Source organism: Erpetoichthys calabaricus, chromosome 7 (genome assembly GCF_900747795.2).
Source record: "Erpetoichthys calabaricus chromosome 7, fErpCal1.3, whole genome shotgun sequence".
In the NCBI taxonomy this organism is placed as follows: Eukaryota; Metazoa; Chordata; class Cladistia; order Polypteriformes; family Polypteridae; genus Erpetoichthys; species Erpetoichthys calabaricus.
The window spans coordinates 81,365,689-81,393,444 of NC_041400.2; the positions used below are offsets into that span (position 1 = coordinate 81,365,689).

Here is a 27,756-nt window from a genome sequence, read left to right on the forward strand (position 1 = left end):
TGTCAGGATGCAGTCGATGGTAGACTTCTTAGGCATAAAACCAGACTCCTCCAGTTGCTGGTAGGTGAGCTAGTAATCACTGATCCTATTGAGGACGACCCAAGTAAGGACCTTACCCAGCACTGAGAGCAGTGTTATCCCCCTGTAGTTGCTGCAATTCAGGGAATCACTCTTCCCTTTTTAGAGAGAAACAAGTCCCATTTTCCTGTCAGTTGGGATGACGCCAAAGATTTCTTACAGTGCCAGGAGGACAGCCTGGAGAAGCTCACTCCGGACACCACAAATCCCGGCAGACATTCCTATCCTCAGCTCATTCACCACTTGTGCAATCTCAGTGAGATTGGGTGGTTCACAGCTATTTGAAGGATCAGCTTCAAATACCAATGTGGGCACTGCAGTTTCCATCAGGCAGCAGGAATGTGCTGGGCCCGATGGGAGGGCATTGTTATCTGTGTACACAATGTTTTGTACTAACCGAAACGGGAACTCATTTAAGACTGCTGGTGCAATATTTTCTTTTCAACTAATTTGCTGGATTACAGCTGTGATCTGAGAGTATTTTTTCTCATCATGGGTTGTGTTTAGTCATGTTGAGCTTCTATTTTCATCTAGACCCTTTTCTGTGAAATATATAGGTTAAGAAGGGGTGTGCAGTGTCGATAAACCGTTAATGAGCAATGTTCCTTTCTTTCAACCCACTAAAAACATTTTTAAAATTCTGAAACACTCTGTTTAGTGACTTTTGCACTTGTGAAATTGCTTTTGTATTGAAGTTTAGTGTCAGTTTTGTGAAACTGTGTGCATAAGGAAACTTGGCTGTTTTGTTCAACACTGCGTATTATTTTTTAATGTTTTATTATACACATGTTTAGAAAATGGAGGGATGGTTATTATACATAACCAAGAGAGTGGGATTCTGGCAATTGGACAAGGACAGTTGCATCCTGCTTCATTTTGGTCAAATATGTTGATTGGAATTTCATTGCACTGTTTTTGATTTTGAAATGAACTGTTGACACTACATTTTTTAACAAATGAAAATCTTAAAAATAAAAAAACAACCCCATTGTATACTTGCTTATTGTTAATAATTGTAGTAGAGTTTAGCCATGATGAAAAATAATTTTTAGCTGTTGCCAGGTTGCTATTCCAAATATGGTAGAAAGAGAATGACAAATTGTATTTTTCTTGATGGCAGTAGAATCTTGCCTGAAGAAGGGGCCTGAGTTGCCTCGAAAGCTTGCATATTGTAATCTTTTTAGTTAGCCAATAAAAGGTGTCATTTTGTTTGGCTTTTCTCTACATTCATAATGGCTAACACGGTACAACACCCTAGTACTCTTGATGGCAGAAAATTTATTCAGGTCCATTTTAGGCTTTGTTGCCTATACTGCCTGGCGATTTGTAGCAGTTTTAAAAATACATTGAATGAATCAGCTTTGATTATTTTTTATAACATTATCGAATACTGCCACTGCTGCTGCTTTCTGTAATAATACAGAGACCTTCACTAATGTCTGTTAACCCATTCTCCCAGCCACCCCTTATTTTGATTGAATTCTGTACTCCAAGAATTCAATTATTCAAAAAGCCTTCTAGTTATTTGTGCCGGATTAAACAGCTATTCATGAAACCATATTAAACCAGGAAATACAAAGAAGTAGTGTTAATTGTTCCAACTCAATAACAAGTTATGGCAGTTATTGAATTCAATTTTATACAAAAGAACACATTCTTGACTCTTGGGAGCAGAGAAATTAATGGTTATTAAAGAGGTAATGTAGATGACAGATGAGACACTAACATTTCAGATAGCAATGACAAAATGGCCAACAGTATATGAATATACCCAGTATTTGCCAGGTATTTTGGCTAGTATGCAATATACTGTATGCTTTTTGTTGTGTGAAATGTATCTTTCCTTTCTAGTTTAGAAACACAGATCTTATAAACAAACATTTGGTCAATAACACGTTTGCCAGAACTAAAAATGTAGTAATGTGTTTGGTTTTTTTTTAATCATACAGTATTAGCCTTTGAACTGTAAGTAAAAAAACATAAATTGTACACTGGAGATGAACAATCATCCTGACATTTTCACTGTCTTAAGATAGATTTTAATTGTACAGTTAAGAGTATACCATGCTTTGTGTTTAATTCATAAAGTTTTTGTGCTTATTGTCACAGCTTGCAATGCCTTATTATGTTGCAAAAATCTTTTCTTTCTAGTATAAAACTATTTTTGTGAGGGACTTTATATCCATATCTGATTGTTTCAGTTAAATGAACAGTACTAGCATATGTAGTGTTTCTGCCTTGTGTACCTGAGTTGACTTTATTATAGTGGACCATGCAGCACTCTAGCCAGTCTTCATTATAGCATGTCATCCACTTCCAAGTTCAGTCGGTAAAATTGCTATTTGGAGTAAAAGCATGCTTAAGCATTTATTTTTGGCATGTAGCTTTCCTAAAAGAAGTGTGGAACAGCTTGAAACAGAGAAAATGAAATGTTTCTTGCATGAATTTAAATGTCTACATTGGGTTGTTCTCACTGAAATGTTGAGGAGTGGTCACGCTTCAACGGCCTTTGTGCCTGGAAGACGCTAGGATCATATCATCCATCATGTTTTGGTTAACATTGCACTCACCTTATGGTTAGTTGCTGAAAAAGTTAATGAATAGACAGAGTGTACATAAACATGTTAAGCTGGAAGAACAATTATATTTGTTTGTCTGTAATGTTTAGCTTCCTACTGTTTTTGCAGCACTGGAAGAACAAGACAGTGCCGTGGATGATCGGGACAGTGATTATCGTAGTGAAACAAGCAATAGCATGCCTCCACACTTCAATATTGCAACCCACTCAAACTCCTCTACTCACCAATATCCTGTCTCTCCACGACTTCAACGCCAGGCTAATTCTCGTGAGTCCTGCACAGATTCCATGCAAAGCTATGATATGGATTACAGGGAAAAAGGAGGAATCAGGTATGTCCAGTTTGGTTACAATTCTAAATACACCAGAATTTGGTGGGATCAAATGCTATTGTCTCTATTGACTGATAAGAATTTAATGAGTAGTATAGTTGCAAAGGGAACTAACCCAAGTTTATCTGAGCAGTTTTCAAAAACAATAGTCACATATAATCTGGTCAGAGTTCTAGTATTTGTTATTCTATAGCTGTGCAATCAATGAAACCCAGTTGACACAGTAATAACTTCTTACAGAAATAAGGGAATTAGCATGAGAGGCTGAGGCCTCATTGCATGGAATGTATTTTTAACACTGGATACTTTAAGACATATTTGTTTTAAACTAGCCTGAGTAATTGTTCATTAAGTTGATTAAAAAAGAACATTACTTGTGTTCACTTAAACGTTAAAGATTCTGGCCCCTTTGAATAACCTAATCAAAACTCCAGTTGTACACTTCTTATATATAAATGTCTACGTGTAGAAGTGTGTGTGTGTCTGTTCAGCCCGGAAGTGAGAGGTGGAGTTGGGGTAAGGGCTCCACCTCTGAGGAATTAGAAAACTAAGCGTCTACACATGGAAGTATATGTGTCTGTCTGTCCGGCCCAGAAGTGCGAGGCTACTACAGCATGAAGCTCAGAGAGCCGGCAAGGCAAGTTAAACTGCTGAGAAAAGAGAGGAACTCTTATGTAAGCGAGACAAGCACATCGGAAAAATGGTATCCCTTTTACATTTCCTCCCGCTGCTAATACACTAGTGAGGTGAGCATGTCGGCAAAATGAAACCTAGGAGAGAGATGCCCAGAGTAGTTCCTTTCAATTACCTGACATCTCTACATTTCATTTTCTTTCTGACGATTTCAATAGTTTCTAGGACCCTGGGCTTTTTACAGCATGGGATTACACAGCTAGTTTAAGTATAATACACGGTCAGTTTCTGGCACAAAATGCAAAGGAAAACATAATTTCAATGACAGGTAAGTAACTTGTCTGTTTCAGGAATTGCTGAAATTTCTTTTCCCCAATCACAGAAGAATGGAGTGGTTCCAAGTGGTGGTACTCAACATAATTTTATAACTTACAGCTGACTTCTGTACATATTTTAAACTTTGAACTAAAGTTATATAGACTAGGGGGCTTCGCCCCCTGCTTGCTTCGCTCACCAACCCCCGTATTTGGTTTTCCGGATACACACTTTTAAGATTGTTTTTTCTTTGAATTGTTGCTATTTCATTAGTTTCACTTTTATTTCAGAACTTCTGTAAAAACAATATTTGTAATCTTGCGAGTCCCAATATGCTGAATCTTTTTAATGAGGTCAGGATAGGTTTCTCTGTTTGGAATTTCAGCACAGACAAAACGATCTACATCATCAGCATTTAATAATTTTTTTTTACAAAGTAACAAAGTAAGTACAGTTCTGCATTGGACTTCTGTCTGTAAAGTCTTGCTATTTTCCTCTCAGAGTTCCAAAAGTACATGGGGTTACCAAGGTGATACCCCAGCTTTTGTCTAGGTCTTTGTACAAGGGCTAGACAGAACGTTTTTGACTCCTGGGGTAAATTTAGGTTTTTACATAAGCAGACAGATAAATATATATACATTAACAAAGTAACCAATAAATGCATGTGCGGTAAACTTCGTTTTTGAAATTCTCAAGATTCTTTATTTGTCACATGCATAGTTATACAGGACAACACATAGAGAAATGCATCCTGATCCGCCTATCAAAAACTGTGCAAAGTTAGAAGAATATCAGTTAGATTAACAAAAGTCATAAATCGAAAGATAACAGTATAGTAGAACATAATAAATAAGTAAAATTATGTGAATAAAGTAGAATTAAGTGTTAAGGTGCAATAGTGTAGTAATTATTGTGCAAAACCAAAGTTAGACTGGTGCATAGTTAAATGATGCAGTTTGTTTGTTTGCGTTACTGCGATCTTTACTTTTTTATATTTTCTAATTTTCCTACTTTCATATCCTTTAACTTTCTCCACATGTGTATAACGCCAAAGTTTTTTTTTTTTTTTTTTTTTTTTGTGCCTCTCTAATTTCCCTGGTTTCATAGTCTCTGACCTGCTCTGCATGTGTTTAGTGCCAACGTTTGTAAACATCTCTATGAAGTTCTACTTTGCCTTTTACTCACTGTCATTTAATTAAGAGCCGGATTGGACATGCTTTTTTTTCAATTCCACTTGTTCCGGGCTGATAATTACTTTACATATTTTCTGAATTTGCACCTCGATTATTCTTTTTTGCTCTTTTTTCTGTCCAACCCATTTGAGTCTCTTTTCTCAGCGCTTTTCTTTCTTCTTTATTTAATCGTCGACGTTTCATTTCTACCCTATTCATTTCATTTCTACCGTATTGACCTTATACACTTTATATGCACTGAGAGCCCTGGAGCTGTGTGTGCTGCATGACTGCCTTTACACTACTGATTTGTTTTTTTTGATATTGCTTTTAAGTAGGGTGTGTCTTGCAAGACTCTCGTTCTATGTTCCTGTGAGACGCACCGTGGCAGGTCTCTTTCGTCTAGCGTGTCTTTAAATTATCTTCCGAGAAAGATCACGTATTGTAGACTATCAGGACAGGGGACAGGATTTCTTTTTATAATAGATAGATAATCTTTTGGTAGTACTCTCCTTTATTTTATTTGCTCAAAATCATATTAGAATATTTGTAGCTATTAGGGATTTGTTTACATTTTTAGGGCAGTTTACATTTAATGGCTTATTTTTACAGCACATTACAATCGTCCTCTGGAAACGTTTCTTGGGTGTACATATAGCTTGCTATTGTAGGCATTAACCGTTGACATTCCTGAAAGTCCTGATTGCCTCATTAATAAGTATGGCCTATGTAAATCTGGTCTATGTAAATGGCCTAAATATTTGCTAAAAACTGACATTTACTAAAAACAGAAATGTTTTGTGGGACAGGAATTGCTGCCTATAGAAAGTTTTCACAACAGAATGACATCATATATAGTTCTGCCCACTACATATATTGGGATAGTTCTTTTTTAACAGCATGTAAATTTGTTTTTTCAAATGGCCTGCTGTGCTGAGACAGTAAGGAAGCACAAGAGTACATTTTCTGTTTTTAATAAATATCTTCAGACATGCACATAGGCCAAAATAGGCAGAGTTCATTTGAAATAACATATATTAACATTTAGAGAATCAGATAATGAAGGTTATGCTAATTATAAATCAAGTCATAGAAATAATGAAAGACATGCAATAATGAAGGCTCTTTATATTTTATTTTAAATCTGCTGTATAGTAGTTTCTAAAACATTTGTTAATATGTGTATGTATGTGCTTTCTTGTTTATCAGGTTGTATTATTATGTTTAATTGGTGGGGTGGGGGGTTCTAGAATATCAGAGTTAAATCCTTCTTTACGTTCTTCTGTGTCTTTTACTGATAGAAAGAATTGAACATTATTTGAGTGATGCTGTGTTTGTTGTATAAATTTACACAGCAGTAAGCCATGAAATAATTTTAGTACCGTAAACCACAGGTCCAGATTTATATCAGATAAATATTCAGATATTCATGCTAGTCTCCACAGACTATTAGTTATTGTACCCAAATAACAAATCTAATTAATTTAATTCTGTTTGAGGCAATTAGTCTCAGTGCCTTTTCATTATCTGCAATTTGAAATAAGCAACTTTAGTTCCAAAAGAAAGTCCGTACTAGAATATTCTTTCTTCTTTAACTGTTCTATGTGCTTATAATTTAGGAAATACAAGTGAAAATATATTCATATATATATGCATTCATTTATTTTCTGCTGTTTGTTCTAACCTTGCTGGAATAGTAATCCTCTGTTGTGTTTATGCTCTTTTTTTCTTTTCCTGAACCCTTCCTCAATCCCTTAATAAAAATGCCTTTTTTCTACTCCTTTAAACTAACTTAGAATAAACCCTGTAGATATCCATTTTAGTAATAAATATCAACTTTTACCATTTGATCAAGAATACTATTATGATGGTAAAACAAATCACAGCAACAATCAGAAGCATCATGAAAATAGTATTCTTCATCAGACACAAAATACTTACTGGAGTAGACATTCCTCTCTTAATTACCCTGCACAGTATGACACTATAGACAGTAGGAGGAAAAAGAAAGCAAGGCAAAGCCTCCTTAAAAATAGGGACATGAAAACAATTTACAAATTCCCAGGAGGCTTGGAAGAGGAGAGCTCATATACTGAATCTTACAGCTTTCCCACTTTTGCGCAAACATGTGATGGTAAGGATTCACCTCTGTTGTTTGGTGATCTGAACATTACTGAAGATCTTCAATTGAAGCCTTGCTTACGGCCTTATAAAGATGGTCTGTTGGTGAAAAGCAGCATATGGACAAACACAGAAATGGAAGACATGGCAGCAAAATACTTAGTGTTTGAGGAGATGGACCGGTCTGGATCACAAACAGAGTGCAACAGCAGTGACTCTGATGAGTTTCTGCATTCAGTTGGATCAGAGGAGTCTGAAGTTTTAGACTTGAACAGTGGTGACTATTTCCAAGATGCATATGATGGAAATGATGATGATTTTTACCAGAATAGGAAGACTTTTAAAGAAAACACAGAAAACATGACATCAGAAGCAATACTTACACATGCAGAGGATCCAAATAATAAATATATGGATCCCATTGATGAATTGCAATGCCTTGTTGAAACAGTTTCAGAGTACCTGGCTGAAAAAGAAAAGGAGATCAGCAAATTTGGGTCTTTGCCAAAGTCGAAGAAAGAAAAAGCTGTAGGTAGAATTGAAGTAGCTCCTGATGTCTTGCCATGCATTGACAATGCTTTTGGAAATACTGAGGAAACAACGCCAGCTAGCCACCGACAACCACTGAGGTTTAATTCCATGCCAGACTTGACAGGAGTAACGAATGTGATGAACTCTCTGTTAAACTCTATATCTGATAATGTCAATGTTAACAACAAAGAGGTGTCTATATCTCTAGACACACTACCAATTCATTCACATGCAAGCTCTATACCTAGTACACATGCTGATTCAAGTATTTCAAAATTATTTAATTTTACATCGAAATCCAGCAGTGTAACTTCTGTTTTACCTGTTTCTAACACATTTTCCTTGCAGTCTTTAAATGCATTCCAGTCTTCAGATTATACTAAAAAGGAGGATAATACAGAGATCCAGCCTTTGTCCACTGACTCTAATGAACCAGTGAACAACAATAATTTTATCTCAACCAATAGTGATCCTCAGGATTCTCCTTCAGCTCCGCATCACTCAGTCATGAAGTCTGTATTTATAAAACTAAATTCATTTCGTCTGTTTACAAGTAAGGAAGTAGGTAACAGTTGTGAACTAGTGGGTAGTCAAGAGGGAAATGCAGAATCTCAGGTTAAGATGTCAGACTACCATGCTACTGAGGCAGGATTTACACATAAAGACAATGAATCTGACCCACTCCCTGATCTGTTTACAAATTCCACTACTTCTGTACATATTCTGGGAAAAAATCATTTTGGGCAAGGCTATTCAAGTGAATGCAGTACCTTCAATTTGAGTCAAAATCAAGATGAAAATAACCAGACATATAAAATGAAGGTTGTTGATTCTTTGCAGAATTCAGAAGTTGTGTGTGACAGTAATGGAAACCAACAAAAAAGGAAAAATGAACACTGTTACCGAAATGAAGCAAGGGAGTTAAACTTTTTTAGTCCCTTGAAGAAGTCCTTTAGCCAGTTCCTGTCGTCATCAAGTGAAAATGACCCTGCTGGGCCTTCCACTAAACTAGTATCATTTAAGTCTACAAATGATGTGAGAGAAGATAAATCTGTAAATCATTTTTTTTCTTTTGGAAAGATAATGAAATCATCTCTCTTTACTAAGGAAAATGCTTCAGTTCCAAATCAAAAGAGTAACCAATCTGAACAAGGCTGTTTTGACAAATTAAGTTTGCAAGAAAACTCTGCTCCTATTAGTGAAAAAACTTTGAAATTGAATGATCACAAATCTGAAGAGGGCTTACAACAAATATCTGAAAAATGTGGTGGAGTGGCAGTGATAGAAAACACATTAGCACAAAATGAGAGCCCCTGTAGTTGTCTTGGTGAAACCAGTAAAATCCTAGTAGACCAGACGCAACCATCAGAAAACAAGCAAAAGGAAAATGTTGAGTTTGGTTGGTTTTCTAGGTTTTTGAAGTTTGCCTCCTTTGAAGATATTCATTTACGTCATACTAAGGAAACTGACAATGTAAAATCAGATATATCTCCTTCTGACAAACAGGAAAAAGTGTCATGTAAAAGGTGGTCTGAAATGGAGACACAAATGAGTAATGTAAAATCTAACCAGTGTGCCGATATAAACTTTGATAATCAATATTATCACAGTCTAGCTTTTGCACATAGAGTGGAAAAGGATGAGACATCTATTCCTGAACAAGGTCTAAGTTCAGAGCTAAAAAAATCAACCTCTTTTCCTGACTTGTTTCTAGGCAAAAAGCGTTCTATAGCCAGTGTCGAATTCGGATTGAAAACTGATACTGGAAAGAGCTTGATTCCCAGTCTCTTTAGATTTGCCTCCGGTAAAAACACAACTGTTGCAGCTTGTCAGAAGGTGTCACTCAGCATTCCAACACTCCAAAAAATACATGTAGATCAAACACAGCAAACCTTAAAAGAAAGCCTAAAATGTCCAGCTGAAGATCAAAAATGTTCTCCAGGCTTGTTCAAGTTGTCATCCATGGAAGAACCTTGTAAACAGGAGAACTTGGATCTTAGAATAAATAAGATAGAAGAAAAATCTGGAATTCCTTTATTCCCTTTATTTTCTGATGAAGGCTATAGAGGAATAAGTGAGCAAACTAGTCACTCCGATCTCAGCAGTGTTAATGAAAACATACCAGGCTTGCTTAATTGGTGTCAGGACTATGATTCCCACAACTGGCCTGAAATGGAAAATTATCATCAAGAAAACCAGGATTCTTCTTCTCACTTATATTCTGTGTTTAGAAATGTTAAATGTTTCCAAGAAAATATACCTCTTCTTCATTGGCCAGAATCTCATGAAGAGTATTATCAATGCTTTGCAGCAGAGGAGCATCAATCAGTAGATAGCCATTATTTAAATGACCCACAATCTGGGTCGCCTGTAGAGGAACTAATGACTATACAAAATATAGCACATTCTTGTCACTGTTATGAAAAATCTCACATTACGGGGGAGCAAGATAGTCAGTTGTTATATGAAAATATCCCTATGAAAATACAACCAGAATATTGGCAGAAGTCCGTAAGGCCCTGGAATGCCACAGACTGCCTTGCAGAAACCTATTCCTATAGAAAAAGGTTTTTGTGTGAAAGTTGTTTCCACTCATCTGATGATATTCTAAATCTAAGTTTGGAAAAGTTAAATGAAGGTTTTTTAAATGACCAATTAATGAATGAAAAAGTTCTGTCAGATGTTCAGAGAGCTCTACACAACAAACCATTTGTAGCATTGGCTGATATAGGCAGCTGCTTAGTGCAACATGAGTTAAGTGACATCCGAGGCATGCTGTACTCTGAAGATGCTCCAATGGATTTAAGATGGTATACTGAGCCAAATGAACAGTTTTGGCTTTGCCAAGATGAAGTTGATCTCTCAGATGTAGAGGATGACTTTCTCAGCACAGAACCACCAGAATGGTACATGCAGTGGATGTCATTATTGATCCAAGGTTTGTGGTGGCCATCTGAAGATGGTGATTATGGATATTATATCTATAGAGATGAGGAGTTTATATATTCCTTGCTTACTGATAGCACAGGGGAATATGTATATGCCTGCTCTCCATATATTGAGGATGGAGCACAAGCTTTTAATAGTTTTCCTAGTGCTTGGCTTGAGAATGAAATGGTCATAGTTTGTGGATTCAAAGTTCCTCTTTACAGAGAAAATGATATGTATTGGTTTCTAGAGGATGATCACATTCAAGAAGAGCTATTTAGTGCTCCACTGGATCTTCCTGCAATGTATAAAACTGGTGATAAACTAATGAACCTGAACTTGCATACATTTTCAGAAATGTTTGAGGATTCCATACTTGGACCAACAGATGAGGTCTTAGACTTCTCCAACTATAAACTTAAGAAAGTCAGATTAGATGTGAAAGATGAAATTAAACATGCTTTAGATGAACCACAGGATTTTGGAGGAAAAATTAATGAGAGCATAAAAGACATCTTAGCCCAAAAAGTTTCTGTGTCCCTTTCATCATCTAAAATGACTGATTCTTTTACCTCTGGCTCTTTTGGCCTTAAACTATTTAATTCTTCTGTGAAAGCTTCCGAGCATTTGGAATTTCAAAGTGAACAATCCAAAGAGTTGTATAGTGCCAAAGAGAAGAGCTTGTCATTCAAGAAAATGACTTCATTTTTCTCAAATTTAGGCAACTTGGTTGAAAAGGGTCCTTGCCCAGATACAAGTGAGTTTACCACCATATCTACCACAGTCTCTGAACCAAAAGGAAAAATTGTTGAAGCATCCAAAGTCAGTTTAGAAGAAATGCCCAGTCCACAAAAGTCTCCTGCTGATAAATATTCAAAAAGTATTATATCTGCAGGATATGACAATTTAAAATCAAGACTATTTAAAGACATGTATGATGAAGCCAGTCACCTCCATCATCCAAACCAATTGTTCGATACAGTCACAATTGACACTTTACGTACAATTCCTCCTAATTCAGTACAGATAGCTGTACAAATCAAACCTGATGATGAGAAACAAGAAGCATGCTCTCAGACTAAGTCATCTCCTTCAGTCACCCCAACTTCTAAAAAAGAGTCATTTTTCAAGACTCCACTTAAAATGTTTGGTTTGACAGATTCATCAACAAATGAAAAGTCTGATAGGAAACTCCAAGGATCATCTTTTCTTGGATTTTTCAAATCTGCTGTGGGATTAGAAAACAATGGTTCAGAAACCTCAAATAGCATTTCAGTTTCAAAGAAACAGATTCATGGCGAACCAGAAAAAATGGAAAATACCAGCAAAGAGACCTCAAAGATTAGTTCACTCTTTTCATCTGTTGGTGACATTTTCAGAAGTGATCCTTTGGAATCTGAACAACAACAGATACCACCTCCCATTATTATGAGGAATATTGACAATAACACAACTGTCTCAGATCAAGGTTTTGAGAGACAGCAGGAGAAACAAGCTGATTTCCAGAAAGCTGTTCCTGGCCATTTGTGTTCTAATTCTCAAAAGCCTAAAGTTTTTGAGAAGGAGCTGACTTCAGGGTACTTTGAAGAAAGTATGCATGTCCCTTATGAAGGTCAGAAGCTAGAAAAAAGTGTGTCTGAAGCAGTTTTATCAAATACAGCTGTATTAAAGACTGATAGACTTTTCCACTCGAATTCTCCAATGCCTAAAGTCACTGAGCAGAAAAAAACAGAGCCACCACGTAAGTCATCAAGTGCCTTCTTTGGGCTATCATTTGGTGATTTGTTGTCTGGTACATCAACCCCTAAAAGTAATGTCTCCAATACAAGCATATTTTCTCACTTTAATCAGCAGAGTCCATCTCAGCCAGCCCCTTTAGCGTCAAAGCAACCAGATGTTCATAGTTCCGATAGTATTTTTAAACTTCCATTTTTTTTTTCTCCTGATGGTTCCACTGATAGAAATAAACCAAAACCAACTAGGTCTGCCTTAAGTCTGTTTAACTTTATGACCTTAGAAGAGAAGAATCCTGAAGTACAGATAGACAAAATGTTTGATGCAAAAGATAAACCAGCATTTCAAAAAACTGAAAGCAGTTCTGAAATCAATCATTCTGAGAAAAGTAAAGTAAATGAGTCATATTTTAGTAGTTCAAAAGTAGAGGATGACACGCCAGCCAATGGCAATGCCATACCACGGGCTATTAATGATGGAATTTCTGTAATACCTAATAATGACAGTGATTTAGAAAAGGTACAGGATAAATTGGAGAAGTCATGTGTCTCTACAATTAATCTTCCTGGACTACCTGATGAAACTCTTAATGATAAGGAATATCCATTTGAGGTAGCCATTAGCCATAGTGCTATGCCCATCATTGTTAATGAAAATAATACAGATGTTAGAGCTATTTTAGAAACTCTGCCAGTCCAAAGTGAAGCTCCCATTAGTGTTGGAAAAAGAGACTGTCAGAATCTGTTAATGGATGCTGAAGAACTAACTGCACCGTCAGAATCTGTAATATTAACCAACTCAGATGTTGAAGGTAACAGACATTCTGTTTCACTGCCTGTGTTGGAAGAACTAAAATATCCTCTTTCATCATCAAGCCCGAGTTTGGGAACAATACCCAAAGTTTCAGAGTCATCGATGACTGTAATTGACACCTCAGTGAAGTTCTTTTCTGGCTTCCTGTCTAGAGTTAAATTATTCTCTCAAGGAGAAAGTGTTCCCTCCACAACCTCTTCTAGCTTCTTCTCCTTGCCTTCATCTGCTGAACAGCAACAGAAAAAACCCTTCTTTAAGCACTCTGTAAGCAGTCCTGCTGAGACCCTTAATAATGAAGAGTTTTCCCGTGACAAGCTTGAAGACCCAATCAACACCCCGTCTTCAGCATGGCAATCTGATGAGAACTGTTCACTGATTGAAGATACTTCTTACTTTAGTACTGAAGATCAAAAACTTGCAGTTACTTCAGAATTAAATATAATAGAAAAAAACCTGCTTCAGGCAGATCAAGGAACCACTTTATTTACAGATTTCCAAGATAGTGATTTGCAGTTGTCTTTGCCAACTGAGACAGAAGCAGAGAATTATTCATTCACTTGCTGTGAAACAAAATCGATTTCTGCAGAATGCTGTGCTTGTTCCTTGGAAACTAAAAATACATTTGGAGTAAATACATCCCTTGATGAGTCACTGGATGATAAAGTAAAAGTTCAGTGTGAAAAAAAATCGATTTCTGCAGAATGCCGTGTTTGTTCCTTGGAAACTAAAAATACATTTGGAGTAAATACATTCCTTGATGAGTCACTGGACGTTAAAGTAAAAGTTAAAGATAGTTTTGGGAATGTATTGTTGCCAGAAGACAGTTTCAAATGCGAACATTCTACCAAAAACATTAGTCTAATAGAAAATGGTCTCGGAATTCCTGAGGATTACCCTGAGCTTTCTTCACCCAAGTTTCACTTTGGCAAGCCAGACACCTCCAGGGCCAGATTTGGATTTTTTTCTGCTAGTGATGCTGGAAAGCAATTTAGCTCATTATTTTCAACAGCTACTCTTTCCAAAGTACTACCTCAAAAGAACAGTGGCACAATGTTTGACATAAATAAACTGTCTGGAGCATTATTTGAAAATATTTGGCAAAAAGACAGCGAAGAAACCCAAAGAAGGGATTCCCTTGTTACTTCCCAGTTTTTGGCCAGTAAAGATGAAATAGAGAATGTGAGACAGGGATACTATGAAAATAAAGATTTAGTTGAGGAAGTTGATAGAGTGGATCAGATGAGCTGGTTGATTACAGAGGACCTCTGTCTTACTTCAGATTCAGGCTTTAATATTGAACAGGGTGCCTTTACTACAAATAGATTAGAAAATCTCCAAGTTGATATTATATCCCCTGTCCTCAACAAAACCCAAGAGCTGGAATCCTTATGTGAACCTAACCCTGTTACAGATGCTCAAGCTGAAACCCTTCAGGATGAGATGCCAAGGATGGAGATTTTTTCAGTAAAAAGGCTAGTACCTATAGAATAAATGGCAACAGCAAACTGCTGTCCATTTATGATGCACTGTTGCTGATTGGACAGTACAAGTATTTTAGTCTTTGTGTTCTTCAGTATTTTTTGTGTTTTTATATGTTTACTTCTTTTTATTATTTAAACAGAATAAGCCAATACATTGTGATTTACTTTTTATTTTATTTTTTTACTCTTTTTGTAGAGATCATGATAAGTTTTCTGCCCAAAACAAGTTTCTCTGTTTATGGCTGTTTATTAAAATACATGTGGTTAATTTTGTTTGTAGAATAAAACAGAATTTTCTGTTCTGAATTTAAATTAAATTAACTGGGGGTTATACTGTATTAAAGAGGCTACATTTTCTGATCCACTACTATTAGCTCTGGTAGCTGACTGTTCAAATAATATTCATATAATAGTATACTTCACAGAGTAGTTTATTATTAGAGAAACCTATACACTATTTTTTATTAATGTTAGGTATAATTGCCCTGGCAGTTCCAGTCTCTTACATATATTTTGATATACTCATTTAGAGTAATATTCAGAGAGTCGTGTATTTTGGCTCTCATTTATAGTTTAGTACTGTTAACATTCTTTTTTTAAATATTTGCACCTAGATTTTTATGTTATGCTCTTGTCATATAACATTACTCTGAAAGGTCACTCTCATTTTAGATTATCGGCCCTGCCATCTGTTTAATGAGTATATTATAATTTACATTCTTAAATTCAATATTCAGCCTAAAACTATGGGTCCAGCGCCTGCCAAGAAATAATGAGAATTTTCTTGGAGTTTTTATTTTAATAGATCTTAGCTTTGATGCCTAACATAAGGACTTCAGAGTATTATTGGGTAAAATTTATTGGAGTTTTTTTGAAGCTCATTATTAACAATTATTCCAGGTTCACCTCATTCACCTTTAATGCATATTTATGAGAAAATATACAATCATCATAAAAGTTAAAAACTTCTTTACTACAGGAATGTAGTGTACTGTATATATCATTAGACCAGTTTTCAATCGGAGAACAGATATTAGACTTGTAGTTAAAAATGTCATTAACTAGAGCTGCTGAATTTCGTAACAGTTACATTTTTAAAAAAACATATTTTAATATGCCTTTACCTAGAAGAGGTATTTTTTCAAATTTATTTTTTTATATAAAAGAAATATTGAAAAATATGTAGTTAATTGTAATTATATATTAGGACTGGAAATAGATTAAAAAAATGAATCGCATAAATGTACGTAATTAATTGTGATTAATTGCATCTAACATTAAAACGTAATTATAAAATGAATGCATAAATCAAGAAGTAAATACGCACTGAATCACAAAACTAAATTAGAATCAACACAAAGGAATTAAAAAAAAATAATAATGACATTTTTAATAATGACAGTTTAAACTGAAACAATGACCTTAAACCTGATCTTTTAACAAAATACTACTTGAACAAATACAATCTGAATTTGAATGCCTTCTTAAAAAGCAAGTTGTGAAAAATGAAATAAGAAAACAAGGCCAATGTATTAATTCTCAAATTAGCATAGCATATGAGACACAGACGTTATCAAAGTAAAAAACGATCGAAACGACTGTTGATTTTGAATACACTACTAAAGAATGATTTAATTGAAGTAATCTCTTAAATGGGCATACATTAAAACTAAAGGTAGTATATAAATACAGTATTGGATGTGTATGCAGTTCTTTAGCTACACACTTAACCTTTTTGTATTATTGTTTCATAATGTTAAAAATTACATGAAAATGCTTCACTGACCAAAGCACTGCCTGAGGCATTTACCTCATATCCAGTCATGGATGTGACTTATTTATCGTATTAAACAGAACACATTGATTGCAAAAATTAATGCATTAACTCTCCCAGACCTCATTTAGAGAAATGTTTAAGTCATGTAAAAATATCTTGAAATTATTTAATATATCTTGAAATATTTAAATATATCTTGAAATGGTATAGAGATATCCTTATATATTTAAAGAAATCTTTAAATATTTGCACATATCTTTACATCCCTTAACACTAGAATTACCAGAGCCTACGAAAAAACTTGTAAATCCGGCCCACCTTAAATCCCTTCACACCTCTCCGTCAACGTCTTTTAAATAAATTGTAAATGTGTCGATAAGCCCAAGCAGCAAGCAGCCTGCTATACCATCCCCCCACCACTGCAGAACGGGCAAGAAGTTCTCCCAGTTCCTGACTTGATTGATTATCTGGGAGTGAGCTACCTAGAATTGTAAGGGGAAATAATTTCATGTGTGTTCTGTGTCTACAACAATCTATGTAAACACATTGTTAAAACAGAAACGTTTTTCATGTTTTAGTAATAAATATCAAATGAACACTTTCACAAAAGTTACAAGTACAATATGACAGCTTCCGTGGTGCAGCGGTTAGAACTGCCGACTTATAATCCAGAGGTCATGAGTTTGAAACCAGTTCCCCCGCAATTTTACCGTTTTGATTAGTGAGCTACTCTTATTGTTAATATTATACAATAAAAACATACATTTGATTTGTGTCAGTAACAGCCAGTGTAAATTTATGGTACTTATAAAAGTTTTTTTTTTTCACTTTTATTCTCTCAGTCACGATCACGATACAACACCCACCCCCGGCCCTAGATCTGACGCGGTTACTTTTTATCTGAAACTGGGAATAACTGTAGATGTGAGTGGTGTTTTGAGACAATGGAACTGGAAATTCTCTGCTCTGCAGGGATAAAAGCTGACACACGAATGTTGGTGAATCTGCCTTCTTCGTATCTCACCGTAACTTGAATTTTTTTTTATTCAGTTTTATTGAGTGTTTCTGCTCACGCTGAATTAGTATTAGTATGCACCTTATGGTCCATGATGTCAAAGCTGCACCAACAAAAAAAAACAGAGACATAGGTATACAGTATATGTTATTTGGAATAACTCATTTTATGACCTGTACTATTACATTTCGGAAAACATTGTGGCACTGATGCAACATTATTCATATTGTTCATATTCATTTACATGCCTTCTTGTATGGTTGTACGGTTGTAATCAGTGACCGCGTTTTTTTATTTGGTTTCGATCTTGCCCAGTCTCCACATTTTGGTGCATGGTGGTGTTTCTTTTGTACTTCAGAGGAAAGAATAGTACAGAGAGGTCAGTTCAGTGCTATATGCAATCATCAGATTCAAATGCAAAAACAGTTCCCACACACCCAAGGACCATCCTTCTTGCATTTACGACATGTGTACCTGTTGCAATGTACATATTTCTCTCTATGCTCTGGTTCCTATTACACTGAAGGGTCTGTGGTAAGCAGTGGTCTTGGAACAGAAGTTTTTCGATGTTATACGATGTCAATGCAGTACCGGAGAAAAAAAGAAAGAGACAAATATATGTGACATTTTGAAGAAATCATTCTAAGACCTGAATAGTACCAATCAGAAAACATCATCGCACTAATGCAATATTATTTTAAAATGAACAGCGTCAGATCATGTGTGAATTTATACTTGTGCTGTTAGTTAGAGTCAGAATAAAACTGAAAAAAAGCTAACTTTTACAAATACCATAAATGTACAGTTAGTTTTCAAATAATACTGCATTAGTGCGACAATGTTTTCTAATTGGTACTATTCAGGTCATAAAATGATTTCTTGAAAATGTCACATATATTTGTCTCTTTCTTTTTTGCCTGGTGCTGCATTGACATCGTGCTCCAGAAGGCATGAGCTTATTCAGTGCGAGCAGGAGCACACAGGTGGCCGGTTGCTTGTGCTATGACACGCTTGACTTGGCGGCGATCAATGCACATGTACTGTACAAGGCATGCACGGGGGCCACTGAGAAAAGAAGAGTGTTCTTTGCTTACCTTGCAGAGGACCTTTGTCGTCGCTTCTTAAAAGAAAAGGTGATGGATAGAGCAAAAAAGGATGCAACATCGACAAGCTTCTGTTCCAAGACCGCCGCTTTCCCCAGCCCCTTCAGTGTAATTGGAATCACAGCATAGAGAGAAGAGTGTACATTGCAACAGGTACACATGTCGTAAATGCAGAAAGGACGGCCCTTAGGTGTGTGGGAACTGCTAACATTTGAATCTGATGATTGCATATAGCTCGGAACTGACCTCTCTGTACTATTCTTTCCTCTGCATGTCTTGAAGTACAAAAGAAATGCCACCATGCAACAAAATGTGGAGACTGGGCAAGATCAAGAACAAAAAAAAACGCAGTCACTGATTTCAACCGCAAGAAGGCATGCGAATGAATATGAATAATACGAATAATGTTGCATCAGTGCCACAGTCTTTTCCGAAATGTAATATACAGGTCATAAAATGAGTTATTCCAAATATCATATATACCTATGTTTCTGTTTTTTTGTCAGTGCGACTTTGACATCATGGACCCTAAGGTGCATACTAATTCAGCGTGAGCAGGAACACTCAATAAAACTGAATTAAAAAAAATTCAAGTGACGGTGAGATACGAAGAAGGCAGATTCACCAGTGTTTGTGTGTCAGTTGATTATCCCTCCAATGGAATTTCCAGTTCCATTGTCTCAAAACACCACTCACATCTACAGTTATTCCCAGTTTCAGATAAAAAGTAACCGGTCAGATCTGGGGCGGAAGGTGGGTGTTGTATCGTGATCGTGACTGAGAGAATAAAAGTGAAAAAAAAGCTAACTTTTACAAATACTACAAATTTACACTGGCTGTTACAGACACAAATCAAATGTTTGTTTTTATTGTTTATTATTAACAACCAGTAACGGCACACTGAAGGATAACGTGCAGTGAATACACTTGACTTGAGCATTATAGTTTTCATACTCTGTATGTTTAGCATTCATTTGCTCAGAAGTTAATGTGCTTGCTGCTTCCTGAGCAGCTCTTCTATTCTCCACCCTAGCGGCCTGCTTCTTCTTTTCTTTCATCTGCATCTTTTCGTGTTAAAACTGATTGTCAGTGTTTGTGTTGCAATTACGTAGTACGTTTTCCTTAATTTTTCAGTGAAGCTGGCACTTAACTGTTCAATCTGCCTCAAGAATGATTTAAGATATGAAGAGGTAGGGAAAGTGACAGCGAAGGTGGAAAGGATGAGAACAGCACCCATATGCATGTGCCACACGGCCGCCCTACCGGGCTCTGCTGAGAGTTGATTCTACAATGAAATAAACATAAAAAGAGGAATAACCTTGGAGGTCAATCATTACCGCGAAAGCGGATAGTAAACATCACGTAGTACAGTGGACCCTTGACTTACGAACTCGATTCGTTCGCGAGGGCTGGTTGTAACTCAAGTTGGTTGTAAGTCAAGACTATTTTTCCCATAAGAAATAATGGAAATACCCATAATGCGTTCCGAACCTCCCACTGCAACACTTACTTAACCTTTTCATAATAAAAAAAGGGTTGTATAATGTGCATAATTTACCAAAACACCAATAATTTTTCTAATGTACTAACCAAAAAGTAATAAAAAGTGCCTAGCCTACCAGAAACAACAATTTCATACTGTACTCACCATTTAATTTGACATCTTTGGGCTGCAGGAAGGGAGGAGGATGATAATGAAACTGAAGGCTTTTTAAAGGCTTTCTTTAACTTGCGCTCAGGCATTTGCAATCATTTCAATAGCTTCTTTTAAGTTAATTTTAATCTCCTCCTGTCTACAAGTTATTCTGATGGGAATTTTTCTCAGCATTCCCTTGCGATGATACAAGGAACTGTTTCTGAACTCTTCTGAGACCCCCCCACTCCCCACTCAATGGGAACGACATGCTGAAGTGCGTGCTGAAGTGCGTCCTGAAGCGCGATTGCCGCGACTGTGGAAGCTTGCTTGTCCATTGCCGGGCAGGGATATCACATGCATATCACCCATCGATATCTTTTCTGTTTGCTTTGGCTGAGAGACTCAGCACAGCTTTAAGCCGGCTTTTGCCCCAGCAACAGATAAACAGTCTTCCATACGGAGTTTGGACTTTGGCATGTCTTCTAGTTGGGGGAGGTCCCAAGAGAGTTTACAAACCTGACATTTTATTGAATGAGTGCCGCATTAATAGGAATGTTTCTGTTTGTTTACAATCGCGCAAGCGGATACACGTGACCGCATTCAGGTCGTAGCGCAAGATGTTGGTCGTAAATCAAAATAAAAATTTTGGTCGTAAATCAAGTTGTTCGCATGTCAAGCCGGTCGTATATCAAGGGTCGACTGTATATGTGTACCAAATTTCAGGTCAGTAAGTCAAACGGTTTGTGAGCTACAGGTGATTTAAAATTCTGGACAGACAAATGAACAGCCACGGTAGCGTATTATATATAAAGATAAGAGTAGCTCACTAATCAAAACGGTAAATTTGCAGGGGGAGTTGGTTTCAAACTCACAACCTCTGGATTATAAGTCGGCAGTGCTAACCGCTGCACCACGGAAGCTGATGTATTGTACTTGTACCTTTTGTGAAAGTGTTTATTTGATATCTGGCCATCAGCCTTCACACATTATACAGTTCATGTCTACATTTTGTCATTTATTACTAAAACATGAAAAACATTTCTGTTTTAACGATGTGTTTACATAGATTGTTGTAGACACAGAACACACATGAAATTATTTCTCCTTACAATTCTAGGTAGCTCACTCCCAAATCAATAAAGGCAGGAACTGGAAGAACTTCTTGCCCGTTTTGGAGCGGTGGGGGGATGATATAGCAGGCTCCTTGCTGGTTTATCGACACATTTACAAGACAAAAGAGGCGGATGGAGAGGTGCGAAGGGATTTAAAATGGGCCGAATTTAGGATTTACGAGTTTTTTCGTAGGCTCTGGTAATTCTGGTTTTAAAGATAATCTCTTGGTCATATGAGGAGGTCTTAAAATATATCTTTATGTCTTTCAAAGAGATGTTGTGACACAAGCAATTTTATGAAGCATAAAACCACTTCAGCATTTAATCTTGTAAGGCAAAATGACACTGGTCAGTCAGCTGGAAGTATAAAATATTATGTTAAGTCAAAAAGGTATTTTTCTATATGTAGTAAATAGTTCATAAAATTAAAGCATTGCTTACATATTTCACCGGTTATGTAGGTAAATGTCATGATGGACTGAGTATTATACCGCTCACTTTACCAGTCTGCATTTTTGTAATGTGAGTAGCTTGCATACCAAGAAAAGGTGCACCGTATTCATATTTATTTTGTTGCATGCATGTTTTCTCGCTTCCTGTGCAAATTTTCAGTGTCTGTCTCCCTGACTAATTCTTTGTGTCCTTTCACACTGAGCTGGCACCTCCTATCTCATTTTGTTTATAATTTTGTACTTAGTAGGCTTGTCTTTTAGGCAAGTAAAAGTGATATAAAAATATCATATCAGTCATACTGTCTTTATTTGGCAATAGAGTGTGATCTTTCTCCAAACAAGGAAGAGTATTTAGTATATACTTTTGTTACTTACACAGAAAGCTATTTGAAATTTTACTACAGATTTGTCAGGTTAGTTTGAATTTCACTTCCTAAAAGGACACCAGCATTTCATCAGTAACAACTTCTCATCAGTGGGTATGTCTGCCTTTACTTTTAACACCGGATGCACATATGCACAAAATGTACCAAATGTCTGATCTAGAACCACAGCTGTCAGTTTATGAAGCGCACAGCCAGCAGCAGCTCTATTTGGAATAAGAAGCAAATGCTAGATGACACATTGTGGATGGCATGATCCACAAGTGAGTGCAGCTTACTTGCAGTGTTTTCATAGACATGACAGACCTGACAAAGTATATAAATACAAGAATAGTCAGTTTTCTTTGTATGTATATGCATCTGCCATCAAGCCATGTATGTGATTCAGTATGCATAACTGTGTCTGTTTTTCAGTAAATGTGCCTGCATTTCAATATAGCTGTACTTGTGATTTTTTTTTTCATGTGGAAGGCACCTCATTTATAGTATGCTGCAGTGGTTCTTCCATTTTCAAAAAGAAAGGCAATAATTGTTTCTCTCATTTACATTCATTGTTGTTGTTTACTGTGTCTGTGAAAACTCTTTGAGTGATTTGCTGTCCACTTCTGTGCTTTTCACTTACATCTTGATTGCCACATCTACTGTTTCATTTCTCATATTTTCCTTTCCCCAAGTCAGCTTCATGCTGGTTGATTACATTGTTTTCCACAGTGTGTAAAATAATATTGCAATGCCATTTCAAGTGAGTATATAATCATTGTTTTTTTTCGCTAACTGAAAAAACTGGAGCACCAACAGTTTTGGGAAATAATGTTCAGCAGTGTTGATAACAACAGCAGGAGAGTATTTGTCAAGGTAAAAAGGATATACAAATGCAGTCAAGTGTGGAAGGGGGGGGGGAGAGAGAGAGAGAGAGAGAGAGAGAGAGAGAGAGAGAGAGAGAGAGAGAGATTCACACCAAGTTACCAATGTTCAATACTGTTGCTGTGGTGATAATAGGGGGTCTGTCATAAAAGGAAAAAAAAAATAAAAATAAAAAGTACAATGTTACTAATCACATTTTATGGTTGTAATTTCAAAGTTGCAGCAATAAGGGTATTTAAATTGCAGCAATTTAGGAAGTCGGGCGGCATGGTGGCGCAGTGATAGTGCTGCTGCCTCCCAGTAAGGAGACCTGGGTTCGTTTCCCGCATCCTCCATGCATGGAGTTAGATGTTCTCCCCGTGTCTGCGTGGGTTTACTCCCACAGTCCAAAGACATGCTGGTTAGGTGCATTGGTGATCCTAAATTGTCCCTAGTGTGTGGGTCTGTGTGTGTGTGCCCTGTGTTGGGCTGGTGCCCTGCCAAGGATTTGTTCCTGCGTTGCGCTCTGTGTGATGATTGGATCCAGCAGACCCCCGTGACAGTGTGTTAGGATATAGTGGGTTGGATAATGACTGACTGACAATTTAGGAAGTCAAGAAATGATAAGAGCGGGACATGCACACTGATGAAATAAATAAAGATCTAAAAACAATGCAAATTGGTATTGGCATTGGTGCGTCTAGTGTTAAATACATTGCATATGATATTTATTATTCAAGGTATTTTGTTTTCCTATTTTTTTTTAAACTCAGACTGTGTAGTTGTATCTCTCTAATTTTACACAATATTATCTTTCTTTCTTGAGTGTCCTGTTTGCCATATTTTGTTTGCCAAGGTAAATCTTGCTGAAAATTATTTCCCAGCAAAGTCATCTGTTATCCTTTAGATACTGAGTTTGACTAGAACACTCCAAATTTCTTAACATCAAGTTTGATTGTTTGACAGTTTCTGTGTTTTTGTCAATGCTTACGTGTTTTTTTTCTTTATAGCCCGGCAGGAAGCAGTCGGTATGGCTCCTCTGGAAACCTTAGTCAAAGCAGTTCTCAGCTGAGTGAACCAGACCAAGGTGGTGTCCCGAATATGGAAACTGATCAGGATTATAACTCCACTCACATCCACCAAACCTCTGGTCAAGACTGGATAGTTAAGAGAAGGAAGAGCTCTAGTGAACAACTCAACATTAGTACTCTAACTGAAAGCAGCCCTGAAGACTCATTGGATAGGAAGTTAGAGGGGCAGAAAAACAGGTGTGTTCATGAAGTTGTTTTAAGTTTTTGCAATTAGTCACCAGCTGTCCTATGTGAGTGTTTCCCTTCACTATATAAAACACATTTAAATACTGTACTTATTTTGACCTAACCACATATATTTTGACAAATTCTTTTACTTACCATTCAGTCTGTCAATGAAAGTTTAATATATGTAGTTACCTTCACAAACAACACTATAACAATGTGCTTTTTAAAGGAGGCATAGAGGCTTTTGATAGTAGCAAACTGGAATACAGGATCATTCAATATGTGATAAATTATTACACAATACTGTATATGCTCGAGTATAAGCCGACCCGAATATAAGCCGAGGTACCTAATTTTACCTACAAAAACTGGAAAAACTTATTGACTCGAGTATAAGCCTAGGGTGGGAAATGCAGCAGCTACTGGTAAGTTTCAATAATCAAAATAAATACCAATAAAATTACCATACATTAATTGAGGCATTAGTAGGTTAAATGTTTTTGAGTATTCATTTCAAAGAAAACAGTAAACTCTGTAAGTGAAGAAGAGGGTCAACAAAAACAATATGGTATCTCTGTCGCTCACTCGCTCTCTCTCTGTCTCTCTCGCACGTGTGTGTCTCTCTCTCACTCGCTACACAGGGAATGCACAGGGAGAGACTGAAAACGTATGGAAATATTTGGCGCGCACACACTGAAAGGGAAACTGGCTTGTTTGTATACTAGGGGGCAGCGGGACCTGACTCGAATATAAGCCGAGGGTGACGTTTTTCAGCACATTTTGGGTGCTGAAAAACTCGGCTTATATTCAAGTATATACAGTAAATCTTTTTTTTTTTTTACAGAACTAAGTTTGAAACAAATCAACCCCCACCCATATTACACAACAAATCTAAGAGTGTACAGTAATAATAAGGAGAAATCATGAAATTATTCTACAATAATACCTTAGTTAACAAAACACATGCATTTTAGGACTTTAGTTTGTTATAAAAAGATTCATTTTTGGATGTAGATGTACCATTGGAGGAACATGGATACATATTTAGCAACCCTTTGGTGGGGGGTTGCTTTTACTTATTGTTTCTCATGTTCCTGTAAAGGATTTCTTGTGTCCTTCTTGGCTGCTTCCAATGGCGCTGCTGCCATTGAAGTATACTACAGATTTTAGAATTAGAGAAACACATCCTAAATTCTTGCAGGGATGTGTTTTCAATCCATGCCCCCTCTTCAGCACTCTGTACCAGCTTTGATAATTTCTGCTTCAGAGGAGAGGACGAAGGTTTGATTTCTGGCAGTCTTTGGTAAGTGGTAGAAAGATATCCTAATTGCTTCAGAGCTATGTTTTTTTATAATTTGGAGTTCTCTTGATTTTAAATCTTGAGAACAAGCAGATGATGGCAAAACCTTTCAGAAGTCAAGATGAACTGCGAAGGAGCCAACTTTTTGATTTGAGCTAGGGACTATTAAGGAGGCTTAAGTATTTTGATGATAATATGCATATTGGAGGATAAATCTTGCTCAGTTTATTGTAAAAGTGGAACTTTATATGTTAAAAGAGAAATTGAAAAATACAACTAAGCTTGACATTAGACACTTTGTTGTCCAGCTTAACCCTGTAGCTTGTTCAGGCACTGAAAAGCCACATGGAATTACTGCTCAGGCTCATCAACTTGCTAGGCAAAAAAAAAGTCTTGATGCTCAAGGCTGAAGTTTGATTTTGAGACATAACATTCATCCATCCATCCATTTTCCAACCCGCTGAATCCGAACACAGGGTCACGGGGGTCTGCTGGAGCCAATCCCAGCCAACACAGGGCACAAGGCAGGAACCAATCCTGGGCAGGGTGCCAACCCACCGCAGCATAACATTCACAAAATCACATAAATCCAGTTATGTATACTTGGGTGCGAGGACCTATCTTGGCACCATCAGATGCTAGGTAGTTACTAGCCGAGGGTGTCGGTTTGTGGCACGGTCTACTCATAGACACACCCAAAGGGCTTAATTTACAATCAGAAATTAAACCTTGCATACGCATCTTTAGGGAAGTTGGAGACAACCCCCAGAGGCATTTTTACACTCCATATGACCAGCATGAGATTTTAACCCAGGATGCCAGGTATGTGAGTTGACAGCTCTACCCACTAAACCATGTTTTCTGTATATTCTTATTAAGCTCACTTCACCTTTTTAGCCCATTCTGCAAGCTATTTCAATTTTTCCTCATAGAATAGGTAACCCAGTTATCATGATAGTAACATATATTAATAAATATTAATAAATATATTTATAAAATATGAATTATGTGCATATGGACTGTACTGATAACTTTTAGTCAGTCAGTATTTTTCTGAGCCGCTTTGGCCTGAACAGGGTCTCAGGGGATGCTGGAGCCTGTCTTAGCTACCATAGGGCATAGCTCCTGAACAAGCCCTGGAGAGTGCACCAGTCCATTGCAGGGTGAACACACGCACACCCCAACTACACACTAGTTAATCAGTTAAAGGGACACACATGTGAACTAATAAAAAACAATGCAGAGTAAATGGAGTTGGCAACTGTTCTGATTTCTTAACACTGAAATTACCAAAGGCTACGAAAAAACTCTTAAATTCGTCCCACCTTAAATCCCTTTGCACCTCTCCGTCAGTGTCTTTTGTCTTGTAAATGTGCCGATCAAGACAAGAAGCAAGCAGCCTACTATTCCATCCCCCCATCGCCGCAGAACGTGCACAAAGTTCTCCAAGTTCCAGCCTTCATCATGTGGGAGTGAAGTGCTGGAGTTTTAGAGGGGAAATAATAAAATAAACACTTTCACAAAAGGTTCAAGGTTTTACCATATGTGGTTTGACATAGGTGGGATCTTTGATAAAAGCATAATCGCTCAGCTGAGATGCATTGTTCACCTCAACTTACACATTTGCAAATCGTGGTAATGAGTCTTTTACCATATGTGGTTTGACATAGGTGGGATCTTTGATAAAAGCAGAATCGCTCAGCTGAGATGCATTGTTCACCTCAACGTACACATTTGCAAATCACACATTTTACTAATTAAAAATAGCAGACAACGTGGAAACTTATGATTTATTTGAAAGAAGACACCCTTTGGTATGTAAAAATACCATTATTGCTTTTGATTGACTTTTGGGTTTATTGCAATACACACAAACAACTTTGAAATATTGTGGTGTCCACCATGTGCATAAGTGACTACTACATTTGACAGTATACACAAAGACTGGTTCAGGCAACTCTTCCATGAAAAGGCCAGAGTACAGCAAGCCATATTACACTAATTCCTGTCAGTGTTTATGCTCCTAACTGATAATAAGTAATTTGTTTCAAATGTCTTCTCATGACACATATCAGCTAATTACAGAAGGGGATTTTAACTGTGTTTTAGATGCCTCTTTAGACTGCTTTTCACTGAGGTCTGCTCCACTATCTTAGACTT

The 27,756-nt window shown here is 36.8% G+C and overlaps 1 protein-coding gene across 1 annotated transcript in view; it reads left to right on the forward strand.

Annotated features, from left to right (window-relative positions):
* The window catches only part of LOC114654212 (protein unc-13 homolog B-like), an 837,814-nt gene that overhangs the window by 300,557 nt on the left and 509,501 nt on the right, over positions 1 to 27,756 (forward strand). Inside the window, 2 exon segments of the mRNA XM_051929449.1 lie at positions 2,766 to 2,988; positions 24,048 to 24,305. Of these exon segments, the coding sequence (XP_051785409.1) occupies positions 2,766 to 2,988; positions 24,048 to 24,305 (481 nt within the window).